Source organism: Erpetoichthys calabaricus, chromosome 2 (genome assembly GCF_900747795.2).
Source record: "Erpetoichthys calabaricus chromosome 2, fErpCal1.3, whole genome shotgun sequence".
Classification (NCBI taxonomy): domain Eukaryota; kingdom Metazoa; phylum Chordata; class Cladistia; order Polypteriformes; family Polypteridae; genus Erpetoichthys; species Erpetoichthys calabaricus.
Genome location: NC_041395.2, coordinates 127,746,615 through 127,763,738, shown reverse-complemented (window position 1 = coordinate 127,763,738; position 17,124 = coordinate 127,746,615). Strand labels below are relative to the sequence as shown.

At 36.8% G+C, this 17,124-nt stretch overlaps 1 protein-coding gene across 2 annotated transcripts in view; it reads left to right on the top strand.

Annotated features, from left to right (window-relative positions):
- Positions 1-480: 480 nt before the first annotated feature.
- lekr1 (leucine, glutamate and lysine rich 1) overlaps positions 481-17,124 on the top strand; it is a 119,310-nt gene continuing 102,666 nt past the window's right edge. The window contains exons 1-3 of one of the 2 annotated variants that reach the window (XM_051923591.1): positions 481-643; positions 1,472-1,557; positions 8,764-8,978. In XM_051923591.1, coding sequence (XP_051779551.1) covers positions 1,510-1,557; positions 8,764-8,978 — 263 coding nt within the window. In that variant the 5' untranslated portion in view covers positions 481-643; positions 1,472-1,509. The remainder of the gene's footprint in view (positions 644-1,471; positions 1,558-8,763; positions 8,979-17,124) is intronic. The other variant, XM_051923590.1, reaches the window with a different exon arrangement.

The window sequence follows — 17,124 nt, the reverse complement described above, 5'->3', positions numbered from 1 at the left end:
AAATAGTGTGCCCACTTCGCGTGCCACCTCAAGCTCCTCGGGGCACTTCGTTTCGGTCACATGCGACGTTTATGCATCCTGTCTCACCTATTCTTAAAAAAAAAGGTAGTGAGAGAGAAGCGCATTACGTGTCTGGGTTTAATTAAACGAGATGTTAACAGGCGACGAGTCATGTGTGGGTGACCGTGCCTTTCCTCAGATGAGTCAGGGACTGCACGACTTGCTGATGGAGGACGCGCTTGAAACACGACCCACATACCACATCATACGAGCGTTCAATGGACTGGGACAGGAGAATGATCCAGAAGGGCGACAACTCACGCTACACATTGCACGCCTCCTAACTCAGAAGTTCAAAACGCCACACCACCCTGCTATTAAGAAAAAAAAAGAACGAGTGCGTTTTTCACTGTACACTTAACACGTACAACCACAACCACACGACTCGATTCGCTTGCTGAAAAACGTTGCTCGGAATGCAATGCGCAGGCTATCTGGTGACACGAACGCCCGCGCTTGCGCAGATCAAATCGTCGACGTTGCTATGGTTGCCAAGCAAGCTAGAGAGGTTTCCTGTGATTTGAAAGTTTTCGAAAGCGAAGGCTTATACCAGGTATTAATATAAAAAAAAATACGCATGCTGGTAGGTAGTGTCTTTTTTCCCCAATGCCAGATAAGGTTTTGCCTTTTTTAAAATGCATTTTAATATCATGCGGTGTTTGTCCACCTATATGTTTTCTTTTTGATAACAACAGGTCAAGGATGTTTGGTATTAAAATTGTCCATTTAATATGGCACTTGAATCCATTTATATTTGTACTCGGTCGCGTGTAGGTTGGTAGAGCCTGGGGCACGACTCAGCCGAACAAACACCAGCACATGCTCACAAGGGGGCAATTTCAGTCGTTCGGCCAGCTTTCTAAACTCTTTTATTCGACTACAAGGTCACGCAGCGTTGTAGTTTGCTCCATGGGGAATCGGGCGTAATCCAGGCTCCGAACGCTATTCCATTCCTATGGCACGCTTCGTAACACTGTCAAGTACGTTTTGAGTACATGAAGAAGCACCAGTGAACCCGGAGAAAAACTATGCGAATATAACACGTCACAGAGGTGGCACCCAAACTGGTAGCCATTCTTGATACAAGGACTCTCATTATGTGAGTCCCTTAATTAATAGTCATAATGTTCAAATATTTTATAAACCTTTTTCTTTTCTCTCGAAAATCAACAGATATATTCAGTATAATATTTCATTCAGCATTTGGCAGAAGCCACACAAGCTGCATGTCATGGTGTGCTTTGGAAGTAATGTGGGATAAAGGTTCCTTTCTAAATACTACTACTACTACTACTACTAATAATAATAACAATAATGTAATTGGGTAGATGGATTAGTATAATATTGTCTGCTGAAATTGACATACCAAAGCTTGTGTTCTAATCTTATTTGTAAATGTTATCCTTTCTAGGTTGTGCATACTAAGAAAAAGGGAAAACAACAGGACAAATGGAAAGGCATATACCAGTTTACCCATTGCCAGACACAATTCAGAAGGTAATCATTTTAATTTGACAAGTGTCAGATACAATTCAAAATGTATTTGTTTTGAAATGGTAATCAGCTGGTCCCATTTAGACCAGAAGCCTAAAATATACAGGAGCCTTAATATTAGTCTGATTTCTCAGAGACTCAATTACTCTCTTCACCCATTATTCCCAGCAGATAAAGACAAGATTAGTGGAGTATAATTTTTTTTCACCAGTTAAATATATTTTCTTTCAACTGAATTATAAATGCTCACATCATTGTTCAGTAAATCCAAAGAACAACAACACATTTGAGAGTGTGTTACATGAAGTACCAAAAGTGTCAAAATGCAGTAACAGTAGAATTTGGCTTTGGTGTTATTGGCTTACAGTGTTTCATGCAATATCAGCACTGCAGTAAATATGAAATTATAAATAGGTGTTGCACTTTAATGGAAATCACTGTTTATCTGTGTATACAGTAGTTGGTAGAAGACTAAGATTACAGCATAAATGAAAAGAACAACTAAAACGTTCTCCTGTGATGGAAGGTGCTATATGAACATCAATACTTGCATGGTCTAGAAAGGTTTGCTATTATATATATTTCTGAAGAAAATTGGAAATTGGTAATTTAAAAGCATATTCTCAGTCATCTTGCTATGGACATTAGTAAAGAATCAGCATCACTCTGTCAAGCACCTAGTTACAGTGAGAGATCTGAAAAAATCAAGTTTGAAAAGTGCAGGTTTTTTCCTTCATTATACAGTATATTTTAAGTTTATTTTCAACTAACAGGACTCTATATATATAAATAAATAAATAAATATTCTTGACTAAACCCATGATGGGGAGCTACTTTGCATACCAGTGCCATGTCTCAAAAATGCATTCTAGGGGGCACTTCCCTAATAAAACACTTATGTGGTCACATTCCAGCCAGAATAAAACACACCCTATGGTGTTCCCAATACAAATGGGCAATTGGTGCAAAATTTGTTAGAGATAGGTTCAACGGTATGGATTTGTATACTGGACAAACACACTTTCAATTTTATATATTAAGTATTCAAAGTAAAGCAAAATGTATTAAATTACAATGGTTAATAAATTAGGTAGATAGATAGATAGATAGATAGATAGATAGATAGATAGATAGATAGATAGATAGATAGATAGATAGATAGATAGATAGATAGATAGATAGATAGATAGATAGATAAATACTTTATTAATCCCCAAGGGGAAATTCACATACTCCAGCAGCAGCATACTGATAAAAAACAATATTAAATTAAAGAGTGATAAAAAAGCAGGTATAACAGACAGTAACTTTGTATAATGTTAACATTTACTCCGCCATGTGGAATAGAGGGTGCAGACCTATAAATACCTGGGAGTGCAGCTGGATGATAAATTGGACTGGACTGCCAATACTGATGCTCTGTGCAAGAAAGGACAGAGCAGACTATGCTTTCTTAGAAGGCTAGCGTCCTTCAACATCTGCAATAAGATGCTGCAAATGTTCTATCAGACGGTTGTGGCGAGCGCCCTCTTCTACGCGGTGGTGTGATGAGGTTCAGTTGTAGGTGGTTTGAGTCGCACCATTTAACAAAGCTTTTGCACGTGGCAGGACTCCAAGTTGTATTGGAAGTCCGATGTATATAGGCTGAACAGGACCAGAGAAAGTACAGTCCCCTACGGCGCTCCTGTGCTGCTGACCACAATGTAAGACCTCCAGTTCCCGAGACGCACATACTGAGGTCTGTCTGTAAGATAGTCCACGATCCATGCCACCAGGTATGAATCTACTCCCATCTCAAATGAATGCAAATGAATCTGTTTTGTAACAATATTTTAACAATGATAACTGATCACTAATACATACATACATACATACAGTACATACATGCATACAGTTATAAATGTTTCCTGCTCTTTCAAACATGTGTAAGTGGCTTGGAAAATAGATGGGAGTTGTCCTTTGCATTAGCTTTTTCCATTTTTGTTCTTTGTTGCTTCATTTCTGTGTCCAACAGCTTTTCATAATGTGCACAACTAGTGAATGAAATGAATTAAGTGGAGCAATCAAAATACAGCCTGCCATGTCATGTTTAAAAGTCCCAAGCTTTCTGTTTGACAGAAATGTGATCTCAGTTGAAGCAGTCATGAAAGTGAATTTCTGTCTTTAGATAAAATATCTTCAGACAATAATAATAATAGTAATAACAGTAACAGTGTGTTTCCATGAAGGGCTGGCACCCCAATCAGGGTTGGTTCTTAATTTGTGCTCCCTTTGACCCTAAAGTGGATAAGTGGATTGTAAGATGGATGGAAATGTGGAAACATTATATAATGTGATTTTAGAATTACAAGCTGGCGCTTAACCCTGCATCTTCAGATTCAAGATATGGCAAACGCTTTCACAGTCAGTCCTACCTGGCCAATTTAAAGTCACTAATTAACAAACACATCAGTACATGCTCATAGATTAAGGGTCAAGTTAAAAGGAATTCACAGGTTAGATAGTTACTGATTTAGTTCATTTTTATTGCTGGAACACCTGAAATAAATCTGGTCACTTAGACTATTAAACTCATAAACAGTTAAGTTTACTTATTTGTGGGAGAACTGTTGTAACAAAATACCAAAAGTGTAAAAGCTTTAAAGTCGATTAATTAAAAATAATCAATGTCACACATAAATAATATATAATAATAATAAAGTAGTAAAAGAAATAATGAAGCAAATGTAAAGTTAATGTTTTGATTGTTTCTATGTCTGTCCCTCTTGATATTAACACACAACAACAGGGATTTCAGTAAGTTGTGACACATACTGTAGCTTTTTGCAGTGCAGTCCTCAAGAAAGTGCAGATTAAGAACAGAAAAATCCATATTTCATTATCACATCACTACCTTTCAGGCTTACTGTTTGTCTGGAGGCTGAAAGCGTAAGCAGATGTTTATTGAAAATGAGCTTGGGGCTACACCCGCTCAGTTTCTATAAAAAGGCTTTTCTAATATGAGTCAGATATAATAATTTTATTTACTAAAAAAATGATTAAGTGCATGACTTATACTATTTGTTTTCAAATGAGTAAAAGAGCAATTTACTGTGTGTGTGTACCATGTTTAGCACACAATGACATTTGTGCCTGTACATAATACATGTAACACACATACTATGGATCATGGTCTTTTATTTTTACATATACTGTACCTGACATGGATTTTGTGTAGGTTAATATAACATTTGTCATTTACTCTGGCAGCATTAGGAGCAAGGACGAAATTAGTCATGAAAGGGGCACTAGTCTGTCCTAGGGCATACTGGCTCATGCCAGCATAATCTCACTCCAGTTAACCTAACCTAAACATCTTTGGAAAAATGGAGGAAACCAGAGGTGCTGGAGAAAACCCATAAAAACAGAAACGTGCAGACCATGAAAATTGAACAGGTTAGGATAGGACCAGGTTAGGATTTGAACTTACATCTTAATAATGCCAGTTAATCACTGTGCCACATTTAGAAAAAAAAATAGCTAAACTTTAATCACAACATAAAATTTCAGCTTTGAGTAACCTGCAGCCTGGTCAACTTCACATTAATGCTCTTAGAAGTACAGAAAGAATATGAAGTGAAATATTTAAATAAAAAGTAAATGTCTTAGTTGTGCCCAGCTCAGGGATTGTCTCTGCCTGATACCCGATACTGCCACTATGGCTTTGAGCCAGCGACTTTAATCTGGTTGATAACAGATCCAAACATTATATAGTATAAAATGTTACCTGTGAACCTTAAACGTCATGAATATTTTGCATCAGTATTCCTAGAACAATTTCAGTACTAAAAATCATTTGCAAAATACAACCTGTTATCACAATCAATGTAGTTTCAACACATAAAAGATAACATATCTGCTCGGAATATGCAATCTACTAATTTATGTATTTACTAATAAACAGACAAGTACTGTATTATATTAATTAACTCTGTCAACATTCTGCCTAATTTATATATCTACAGTGCTTATCCATTTATTAATTTGACATGGCAATGGCTACACAGAGCTGGTGCCAAATCCAGTTGCAGTAAGTTCAAAGCAGGAGACAGTGTATACTGTCATAACTTTTGTGGACTAGGAGTGAAATCCACAAATTATTTTTAATGTTCAAAGAGATGGAGAATGTTCAAACTCTACAAAGAAGGCATTCCACCAACATGTGAATATTATGTCATTTTTTCTTTTCATATATTTCATGTCACATTCTCTTCCCATACTTGTGATGAAATACTTATCAAGGCAGCACAATAACTAAATGTCCTGTGGTATGATTTAGTCCAGTCATTGTCTGTTTGGCATTTGCATGGACTTTCCCAGTGTACTCTGGTCTCTTCCCACATTACAGGGTGTGCACGTGAACGTAACTGGTGATTGTAAATGTTTCAGCATGAGTGAATGTGGGTGTGTGCATAAAAGTGTCTAAGATGGGCATATGTGTTGCAATAATTGAATACTCTAATGTGACCCTGTGTGAGCGAACATGGGTTTTGTGCATAAGTGTGCCTAACAATGGATATACAGTATATGTGTTACATTAAATTGTGGCTTTGAATAGCACAGTATGTGTGAGTGAGCGTGAGTGTGTACAGTAAATGAGCATTGTTGTGGACTGGCATCCTAACTGGGGTTTGTCCCCACCCTTTCAGGCATTTGGTGCTGTTAAGATAGGTGTCATAGAATAAGGTAAAAATACTTGCTCTCTCCTGCCCTACATGTAATCAGAGCAGATTCTAAGGATTCTGGGGGCCATAGGTAGAAAACTCCATAGAGTGGTCTAACTCGCCTTCCCCCAAGTCATGACATGGTTAAATGTATTACAATTATTTTAGCAGTACTAGGGTGTTGTACCGTGTTAGCCATTATGAATGTAGAGAAAAGCCAAGCAAAATGACACCTTTTATTGGCTAACTAAAAAGTCTAAATCAATGAGATCAAGAATGAGACTGTAACAAACACAAATATTTTAATTTTGTGAAAAACAGACTACTGATTAAATACAACATTTATATACAAAATAGAAAAACAATAGTAATTGAATGAAGTACATTTTAAAAATCTAAATAAGCAAAAAGAGTACAAATTCTGCAAATAAATGTAAGGTCAAATGGTAATGAAAATAAATGCAAATTGCACATCATAATAATATTTAAAAAATAAAGTAAAAATGTACATAGTTGAAATAAAAAATGGCTCATAAAGGTATTACTGTAACTTTCACAATCATTGTTTATGGGCTTCGGCTACAGCAAATGGAGCTAGTATGTCCCTCAGGTCCAAAGACTTTTGACCATTGCATCCTATTGAAATCAGAGCTAGGGCTCTTAGGCTGTCCTGGCACATGAAGATCTCAAATCAGATTTAATCAGCTTTAAAGATGAAAAATGTCTTTCACTGGAGGCAACACTGATAGGAAGAGTATGGACTACTGAGAGACTAAATTTTGATGTTTTTTTTCTGGAAAGACTGACTGAAGCCAAATCAGAAATGGACAAATTTGCTAAACAAACCAACTTAATCCAAATTTTGCTGCCAGACATGTAAATTCACTTCATGATTTATAAAAGTGGCACAGATTACATTTAACTTGCTAAAATATTAACATTAGTCACAAACACTCTCGCTAAACAACAACATTTATTTATATCGCACATTTTCATGCAAATAATGTAGTTCAAAGTGCTTTACAAGATGTCAAAGAGAAAGTTACAAAGAAAAAACAAATAAGATAAGGCAATAATATTAAAAAAGAAAGTATAAAAACAAATTAATCTAAATAATCCAAAATACAGATAAATATCAAGGAGAAGAGTAGAATCATTATATACTCATATATATGAGTTCAATGATTAGGTCAGAAGGCTAGGAGGACAAAGAAAACAAAAAAAAGACTCCAGCTAAAGAAATTGTTGCCTGTCTTGGAGGGTTTTCTAATTGTGTGATGCATCGATGCTATGGTAGGGTTGTGGCAGATTTGTCATTGTTATTAGATTTCACTGGCATTTTCCTGCCTTGCCTGTCCTTTCCCTATTCCTCTGTGTGCCTTCAGTGCCTTTCCTCAGTATCCGTGTGTATTTGAATCTCTCTTCTCTGACACTCGCTCTGCAGAGTGCATTCCCATAAAGCCTGCTGCTCAGACACTGTTATCATTTTTGAGGCACCTTGCATGCCTCCTGTCTGTTATGTACTTCCCGCCTTTGTATTCAACTGTCTCAGTGTGTCTCCTATGTCGTTTCTCCTCCTTGTGTGTCCAACGCTTACACTTCCAGTTTCGATTGAGTCACCAAAGCCAAACGGATCTATTAGATTGCTCTGAGGGTCTGGACACACACACAGACATCAGTGTTGTATTATATTGTAGATATGCATATTCACACAAAATGAAAATGAACGTCCATCCATCCGTCTTTTTTCAAATCTGCTTAGTCCACACAAGGTTTGCCAAGAAAGTATTTCCATGACCTTATGGCATATTGTTTTCTTTTCTATGACTGTTGACTACTCCAGTAAAGTTACATTCTGATGACTAATGATATTTTTGTCATAATTTTTTGCCTCCAAATGGAAACATGAACATGAACCCAGATATCACGGTCCATGCTTTAAATAAGTAACAAATGAATGATTTTTAAAGTAAATGTAACTTTTGAAAAATGTCTCTGTAGTTCAGTTTAGGTATGAAGGAGTTTATGTTTTCTTTATTATCCTGGATTTTATTTTCATGAGATGCAAATTATTTTTATGATTGTTCTCATAGTGGAAAAAGCTGAAATCAGCATGAGTAGAATCTAAAATAAATAGAAGCATGTACTTCAGTCTCTAGTCTTTGGCTATGTGGAGATTTAATGGTCGGTAAATTTCTGGGTAAGGTTTTCTCTGGGTATTCTGGTTTTCCTTTCACATCCCCAAAGAAGTGCATGTTCATTATTCATTGGCCATTCCAGGTTGGTTATATCTCAGTGTGAGTGTGAATGTGTGTCTATGTGGACCCCGTGATGGACTAATGTCATGTCCAGAGCTTTTTCCTGTCTTAAGCCCGGGGCTGCCAGGATTGACTCAAGGCTCTTGTATTGAAATGGCTCCAGGCACCTGAACTGAATTAAGTGAGTCTGAGAATGCTGTGTTTTGTTATTAAAAAAAAATTAAACCACTCTTCTATGTTTCTTATAGATGGATCCTGAGGAGACAGTCTGTAGATACTGTGGAGTCAGCTACCTCATTCACCATGAATTTAAAATGATGGAAGAAAAAATGAAAGCTATGGAGTTAGAAATGGAGCTTTACAGGGCAAGTGTTGAGAATGAGAGGAGACTTCAGGGTGACATCCAAACTCTACATTCCCTCTTGGAGCAATCAAGGGCACAAGATGAACGACGAACAGAAAGGTCAGTTAGAGCCTTACAGTCTAATTTTTAAGCTCACGTTTTCTAAAAAGTGTATATGGTTTGTTTCTTGCAAAAATAAGCAAAGAACTCTGGAGATGAAAACATTTCAGAAAAACCTTGTTAAAGTGCTAGATTCAACTTGTGTTAGATAGACTTTATATTTTAAGTATTTGTTTTTGTCACTAAATCATAACACACTCTGCCTAAAGACCTTACCTCTGTATTTAGTGTCAGTCAAGTGTGATTTCGTACAGTTTAGGTTGCAGCAAAAATATTTTGTACATGTATCTAGTTTCTTTAGTCTTCTATGCTTTCAAGTTAATTTGATTTAAATCTGTATAAAATTAGAAAAAACACATTTGTGGTTGTTAGCTGCTTATCTCTTTGTGTCCAGGTTTTCTGTTGTCCCAGCTAATGTTTAAGTGCTGGGTATCTGTCCATTATCTGCCAGTTTTATCATAGGTAGGGTTAAGAGAAGAGCAGGACACTCTTAGTTAAATGACATAAAATATTACACTACATCACTGATGCACATACAATTTTAGTTCAAATATTGCACCAAGGGCGGCAGAGTGCCGCAGTGGTAGCGCTGCTGCCTCGCAGTTAGGAGACCCAGGTTCGCTTCCTGGGTCCTCCCTGTGTGGAGTTTGCATTTTCTCCCCGTGTATGCGTGGGTTTCCTCCGGATGCTCCGGTTTCCTCCCACAGTCCAAAGACATGCAGGTTAGGTGCATTGGCGATCCTAAATTGTCCATAGTGTGTGCTTGGTGTGTGTGTGTGCCCTGTGGTGGGCTGATGCCCTGCCCCGGGTTTGTTCCTGCCTTGTGCCCTGTGGTGGCTGGGATTGACTCCAGCAGATCCCCGTGACCCTGTGTTAGGACATAGCGGGTTGGATAATGGATATTGCACCAAACATGAGTAGTAACATTCAAGATCTTTACAGGGAGAAAATGCATTTTTGGGCCACAGGTAAAAAAAAAAAAAAACAATGCTTGGTCTCACAGAATCACTTCCACAAGATTTTGACTCCATTATATAAAAATCGGGAGTGGTCTCCCCTAGACTTTCTCATATACTCAGATATGGGGATGGATATTTGAGGCATAAACCGCAAGACAATGATTATATTTTTATATTATGTACATTAAAGAACCATCAACAACAAATCAAATCAAATTAATAATATATTGAACAATTATTATAAAAGTAAATTTGAAAAAATCAGACTCTGCAGCTGCATGATTAAAAAAGTACCACTTCTGGTTAGCAGAAAAAGCTCAAAAGTTGATAGAAATCTACGTTTTGTACCTAATGCTTGTATGCAAAATTTGGTTGACCTAAGTGAACGTGTACTCAAGTTATCGTGTTTACATACACACACACGCACACGCACACACACACACGCACACACACACACACGCAGACAGACACACAGACATAATTCCAAAAATAGTATTTTTGGACTCAGGGAGGTCTAAAACGTCGAGATTCATCAAAATCTCAAAATCAAATTTTTGGACAATTATAACACTTTCCCTATGAGAAAATAAATCAGACTCAGGGTGGACTAAAACATCAAAACTCATCAAAATGTTGAGGTCAAATTTTGGGACGATTACAATACTTTCCCTATACTTCGCATACGAGAAAGTAAAAAGATCATATAGGATTTGAAATAGTGATTATAATTAACATCAGGTCCTGTCTCACTCATTGTTCTTTATCGTCCCCCAAAATACAATGCATCCTTCTTATCCGATCTGATTGAACTTTTGACCCACCTAAGCTCTTACTCTCAGAGAATTATCCTTCTTGGTGATTTCAACATCCATATTGACATCCCCACATCTAAACTGAGGAATGAATTCCTATCCTTACTGGACTGCTTTGATTTGACACAACAAGTTGATTTTCCAACCCACTCTGGCGGTCATATATTGGATCTGATCTGCACTTCTGGACTATCTGTTGCCAACATTTACAGCACTGATTTGGGACTCTCTGACAATAAAGCAGTATTTTTCACTGTTTCACTGCCTTTCCCTCCTCTTACCTGTAAACGACAAATTTCTTACAGAAACCTTAAAAATATCTGTCCCTCTATCCTTTCTGGATCTATTTCTGATCTTTTACTGTCTTCACCTATTCCACCAACACTAGATAGTCTTGTTGACCACTATAACTCAGCCCTTCATTCAGCATTAGATAAAACAGCTCCTTTAAAACATAAGGAGGTTTCCTTTAAACGTTCAGCTCCTTGGTATAACTCAGAATTGCGATCTATGAAAGCAGCTGGCCGACACCTTGAGAGAATGTCACGTAAGACTGGCCTCACCGTGCACATCCAGGCTTTCTCTGACCACCAAAGAGCTTACAGAGAAGCACTAACTTCTGCCAAGAACACCCATTACAGCAGAATAATAGAAAGTGGCCACGATAACCCAAGGGTTCTGTTCTCTGTAGTTAATAAACTATTCGAACCCGCATCTGGCCCAACTACCTCTTCTACTGAAGTCTGTGAGGAATTCCTCCACTTTTTCCGTAACAAAATTAATGATCTAAATAATTCAACTAACATAAATACATCATCTGTTAATATCTCTCCCTGTTTTCCCATTCCATCCAGCTCCTTCTCTACGTTCTCACCAGTCACATCTGCGTCTGTTAATAACCTGCTTTGTAAGATGAGGCCGACTACTTGTGTACTGGACCCCATCCCCACCACACTACTTAAATCTTGCCTTCATGCCATAATCCCGACTGTTACAACAATAATAAACTCATCCCTTGACACTGGCTCTGTGCCGCTTACTTTTAAAATTGCTTCTGTAACCCCAATGTTAAAAAAGTCTGGTCTTGATGCTGACAATCTTAACAATTTCCGACCTATTTCCCACTTACCTTTCCTGTCAAAAGTTCTTGAGCATGTTGTAGCTTCCCAACTCACCAATTACCTAACCTCTAATAATTTGATGGAACCCTTTCAGTCTGGTTTCAGGGCACGGCACAGCTGTGAAACTGCTCTGCTACGGGTAACCAATGATTTGCTTATGGCAGCAGACTCTGGACAAACCAGTATATTAATTCTGTTAGACCTCAGTGCAGCATTTGACACTGTCAGACATGACATTCTACTGTCCAGAATGGAGAACATGCTGGGTATCTCTGGCACTGCCCTCCAGTGGTTCAAGTCCTATCTGACGATAGGCAAGAGTTTGTTAGTCTTGGCAAGAGCAGATCCAGCTCAGCGCCAGTCACACAAGGAGTCCCTCAAGGCTCTGTCCTCGGTCCTCTGCTTTTCTGTATTTACATGCTTCCCCTTGGCCATATTATCCGTAGCTATGGACTGGGTTATCATTTTTATGCAGATGATACTCAACTCTATTTCAATGTTAAAAGTGGAACTTCATCAGAGCTTTCTCAGCTCACAACCTGCCTTAGTGAAATTAAAACCTGGATGGAGCAGAACTCTTTAAAATTAAATTGCATTGGGACTAAAATGCAACTTAATAAAATGAGCTCCTTCCCAGTCTATCTTGGCAGTGATCTCATCAGACCTGCCTCTACTGTAAAAAATCTTGGTGTCATTTTTGATTCCTCCCTCTCTTATTCCGCCCACATAAATCACATTAAGAAACTTTCTTACTTTCACCTCCGTAACATATCGCGTGTTCGCTCCTTCCTCTCCTTTTTTAATGCTGAGAAACTTGTCCATGCTTTTATCACATCCCGCATCGATTATTGTAACTCCCTACTGGCAGGTGCCCCTTCTAATCATATGCCACAGCTCCAGCTTATTCAAAACTCAGCTGCAAGAGTCCTTACTCGAACCAGCAGCAGCGAGCACATCACACCCATCCTGCTCCGTCTCCACTGGCTCCCTGTGTCTTACAGAATCGAATATAAAATCCTACTAATAACTTACAAAGCCTTAAATAACCTCGCGCCAAACTACATCAGTGACCTTCTCCATCACTATGTGCCTGCCCGCCCACTAAGGTCCTCTGATTCTGGCAATCTTGTTGTGCCCCTCACTAATATACACTCCATGGGTGACAGGGCCTTCAGCTGTATAGCGCCCAGACTCTGGAATGATCTACCAAAATTAATCAGGTCAGCTGACTCCATGAATTCTTTTAAAAAAACAACTCAAAACTCATCTGTTCAGGAAGGCTTTTAGCTCTATTTGACTTTATTACCCTTCTCTCCGTTTACTTCTCTGTCAAGATGCTAATGTAACCTGTATGTGTGTGTGTGCGAGACCATCAATTATGTTGTCTGTTTCTTTTTTTTTCAGAATTCAGTCTTAATCTTCTTTATTTATTTATCTGGTTTGTACAATGCTATATACTGTATACGCTGCCGTTCTTTATTATATTCTGTAAGTGCCTTGAGCATGGGAAAGGCGCTATATAAATAAAATGTATTATTATTATTATTATTAACATATCTTTGTCATGTTCAATTGATCATATTTATGACTGGATTGGTTTATTTTTCATATAGCAATATGAGTTTTATTATTTTGTTATAATAATAATTACAATAAACAAATAAAAATCAAGACTGACTTCATAGTTATATTAACAATACAACAGGATTTGAAAACTTGTGAGATTAGTTGATGATACTAAACCTGTAGTACTGAAGAGGCAGCAAAACACATTTAGAAAGACCTTGACAGTCTTCAGAGCTGGACAGATCTTTGAAAATAACAGTTTAACAGAGACAAGAGATATTGGTTATAATTATAAGATGGGCAATACTTTACAGGTGACTGGGAGGAGCATTTAAGGGTTTACCTTATGCAGCATTTTCATCCTCTAGGTAATGCACTTAAAACAAGTAAAAATTCAAATAAAATGTTAGGTCGAATTTCAAACACTTTCGAATATAAATAAAGGCATATTATGTCCACACTCTAAAATATGCTATTGAAACTGGATCTGGAGTTCTGCTTGCAGTTGTGGATACTATACACGAATATATCCCTGGACAAAGTGCATGTCCAACACTGAGAGTGTAAGGAAGTTAGTCATCTTTGTTCTAGACTAAAGAAGGTTATGTACGGAACTTATTGAGTTATTTAGCAATTTCTAAGGTGTCAATAAAGTTCATACAATACAATTCATTCACTTAAAAAATAAATTACGTATCTGGGGACACTGTTGTGTGTTCAAGACATTTTGGAACCGACTACCATGTTAGGTAGATAGAGCAGAAACCTTGACACCAATAAAAAGTACCTGGGCATGAGATCTATATAACTTAACTATGAGCAAATATATCAGTTTTATGTATGAAATGCTCACCTCTTGTTGTCAAATGACTTTTTAATGACACAATTTAAGACTATACATTATGAGCTGTAAAGAAAGACTGAAGAAGTAAACTTTTCAGCCTAAGTAAACACTGAAAAGATCACATAATAGAATAGGAATGTCAGGAGTAATCAAGTTACTCATTAACTTGATTTAAAAAAAAAAAAAAAAACCTCAATTAAAATTTGCCTCCTGGGTAAATCAGGAAATGAATCAGGCAAACAAAACATGAATGAGGATTGTAAGAGAGGACATCAGTGATTTGGGGAGCATTTTACTTTAAAAGAAAATGCGTTCTGTCTTCCATCACTGTTAACAATACATTACTGTATTATTGCAGCAGCATTTTTAAAAGATGAAAAATTTCATCTAAAAGTTGCCTGATGCCACAAGATGATCTGTGGGTAACCTTGATCTCTGTATATTTGTAGTATACTGCTTAGCTTTGTCAGCTTGTTATATTGGCTGTGAATATCTGCCAGCTATAGATATTTCCTGCTGTCAGTGGTTCATTCTTCCAATTTAAACAATACAACCAATTTAGACAAATTCAAAACTCTTTATACATGGCTTTGACTTCCCTGTTGCCTAACAATGAGGAGAAAAATACAGTCTCTTGGTAGTTCTTAAACTTTTCATTTTCCTCAAAAAAAACAGACATCCCCTGTGTATTTGTTATTGTTACTACAGGCTCCCAAATGGATTTACTTCAGGTTTTCTAATGCTGCAGTGCTGCAAATGAACTTTATGAGTACTCACAATAGGCCTACAAAATTTCCCATAGCATGTGAATGCAGCTTAATTACACTTGTTTGCAAATAAAAAAAAAAAAATCACTCCTGGCAAAAATTGTAGGTGTTCTTTATAGATTTTAGGGTGCTGCATCCTTCTCTGCTGTATCATGAAGGTTTAAAATGAAAAAAAATGTACTTAATATAAAACTTAATATATTTTTAATTGTATTAAGTATATGTTTAATTATAATAAATAAACCTTGCATTTACTTAATATTTTAATATATCTAGACTTTAAAAATATAAATTATATATAAAATTGTTTTGAATATAATTATATAATATTATTATATATTATGTATAATTGCTTGCAAAAGGCAGTCACTTGGTATTTTTTTTCTCTTTAAGGACAATTTACCCTCAGGGATTGAAAAAGTATACAAACCAAATCAAAAGTAATCCTCTAAAGATTATTATTATTATTATAATTATTATTATTATTGTGGAATGACCAGCAGATGCCTGTTAACATGGACTCACTCCACTTTCCACTATAACGTCTCTTCATTTGAGCAATATGTTTTTAGAACCTCTCCATATGTTCATCAGAGACCACTCCTGTATTCTCAGGAGAAAACTCCAAATCAAAGAGTAGAAAATTGATTTTTCACTGACAGCCAGGTGCTAGGCATGAAGAGAGAAGCTCCTATGATGAACAGCAAGCACAGGTTGGCATCCCGACCGGGATGGTGGGTGATTCATTACTTGCCTAGGAGGCCGCTTTAATGAATGGTCAAGAAGAAAGGCAGATGGTTCCCTGCCTTTGTCAGGAGGTTGGCAGGAGGTGGCAACCTCTGAGTGAGTATGCTAGCGTCCTGGCAGGGATGGACTGAAGTTCCTTACTTGGCTGGGAGGTTATTTTCAATAAAAGAAGGGTGTTTGTTCTTTTACAATGAAAGGATTCAACTTAATCTTGCATATTTCTGTAAAATACATTTAAACGACAACTTTCTCTTTTCTGAACAATAAAATGGCATTTTTCTAACCTTGTAAATCTAAATTCATGGCTATTTTGAAGGAACAATAAAAAAGTACTGAGAGAAAATAAATGTAGCAATACTCATTTTATCAGCTCAAAATATAATTCAAATAATATTCTGAACATAAAAAAAAATAGAACATACCTTGTTTTTTAAAAAATCTACTTTTTTCAAAACTGTGTTTTTTCACCGAATATGATATCTCATGGGAATGGTTTGTAGTAGAAAAAATCCAGTTTCAAAAATGGTTTCAACACACCAAAATCAATAAAGTACACCAGTTTTGTGCAGTAGTATTTTGGTGCAAACCATTCTAATTTCCCCACCTTGTAAATACTGACTTCTACAACCTCAAGAAACGCAAATGGATGGCTCAGTATCTGTCTGAATAGGTTTCTCAGTGCTACACACACATTTTGGCTGGGAATTTCTAAAATGGAAAATGTGCTTTTTAAGATATTTTTTCCATTACAGTTTGAATGTGGGTATCTGTTACAAAAGGTGTAATAATACAATTGAAGCTAGAAAACAAAAAATGTCACACAAATGTTATAAAATGGGTGTTCACACAATAGACAGAACAAGTTACCGAGTAGTGTAGCTGTTAGTAGAACATTAGAACAATCTAGACAAGAACAGGCCATTCAGCCCAACAAAGCTCACCAGTCCTGTCCACTTAATTCTTCTAAAACAGCATCAAGTCTGTCTTTGGAAGTACTTAAAAGTTCTACTGTCTGCCGCACTACAAGGTAACTTATTCCATGTATCTTTGGTTGAAGAAAAACTTCCTAATGTTTGTGCAAAATTTACAACTGTGTCCCCTTGTTCTTCTTGAACTCATTTTTAAAGTAAGCCTTGTTCTATTATACTAATTTCCTTCATAATTTTAAGCATTTCAATCATGTCTCCTCCCAATCTACTTTTGCTTAAACTGAAGAGGCTCATCTCTTTTAATCTTTCCTCATAACTCATCCCCTTTAGTCCTGAAATCAGCATAGTCACTCTTCTCTGGACTTTTTCTAGCACTTCTTTATCTCTTTTTTGTTGCCAGA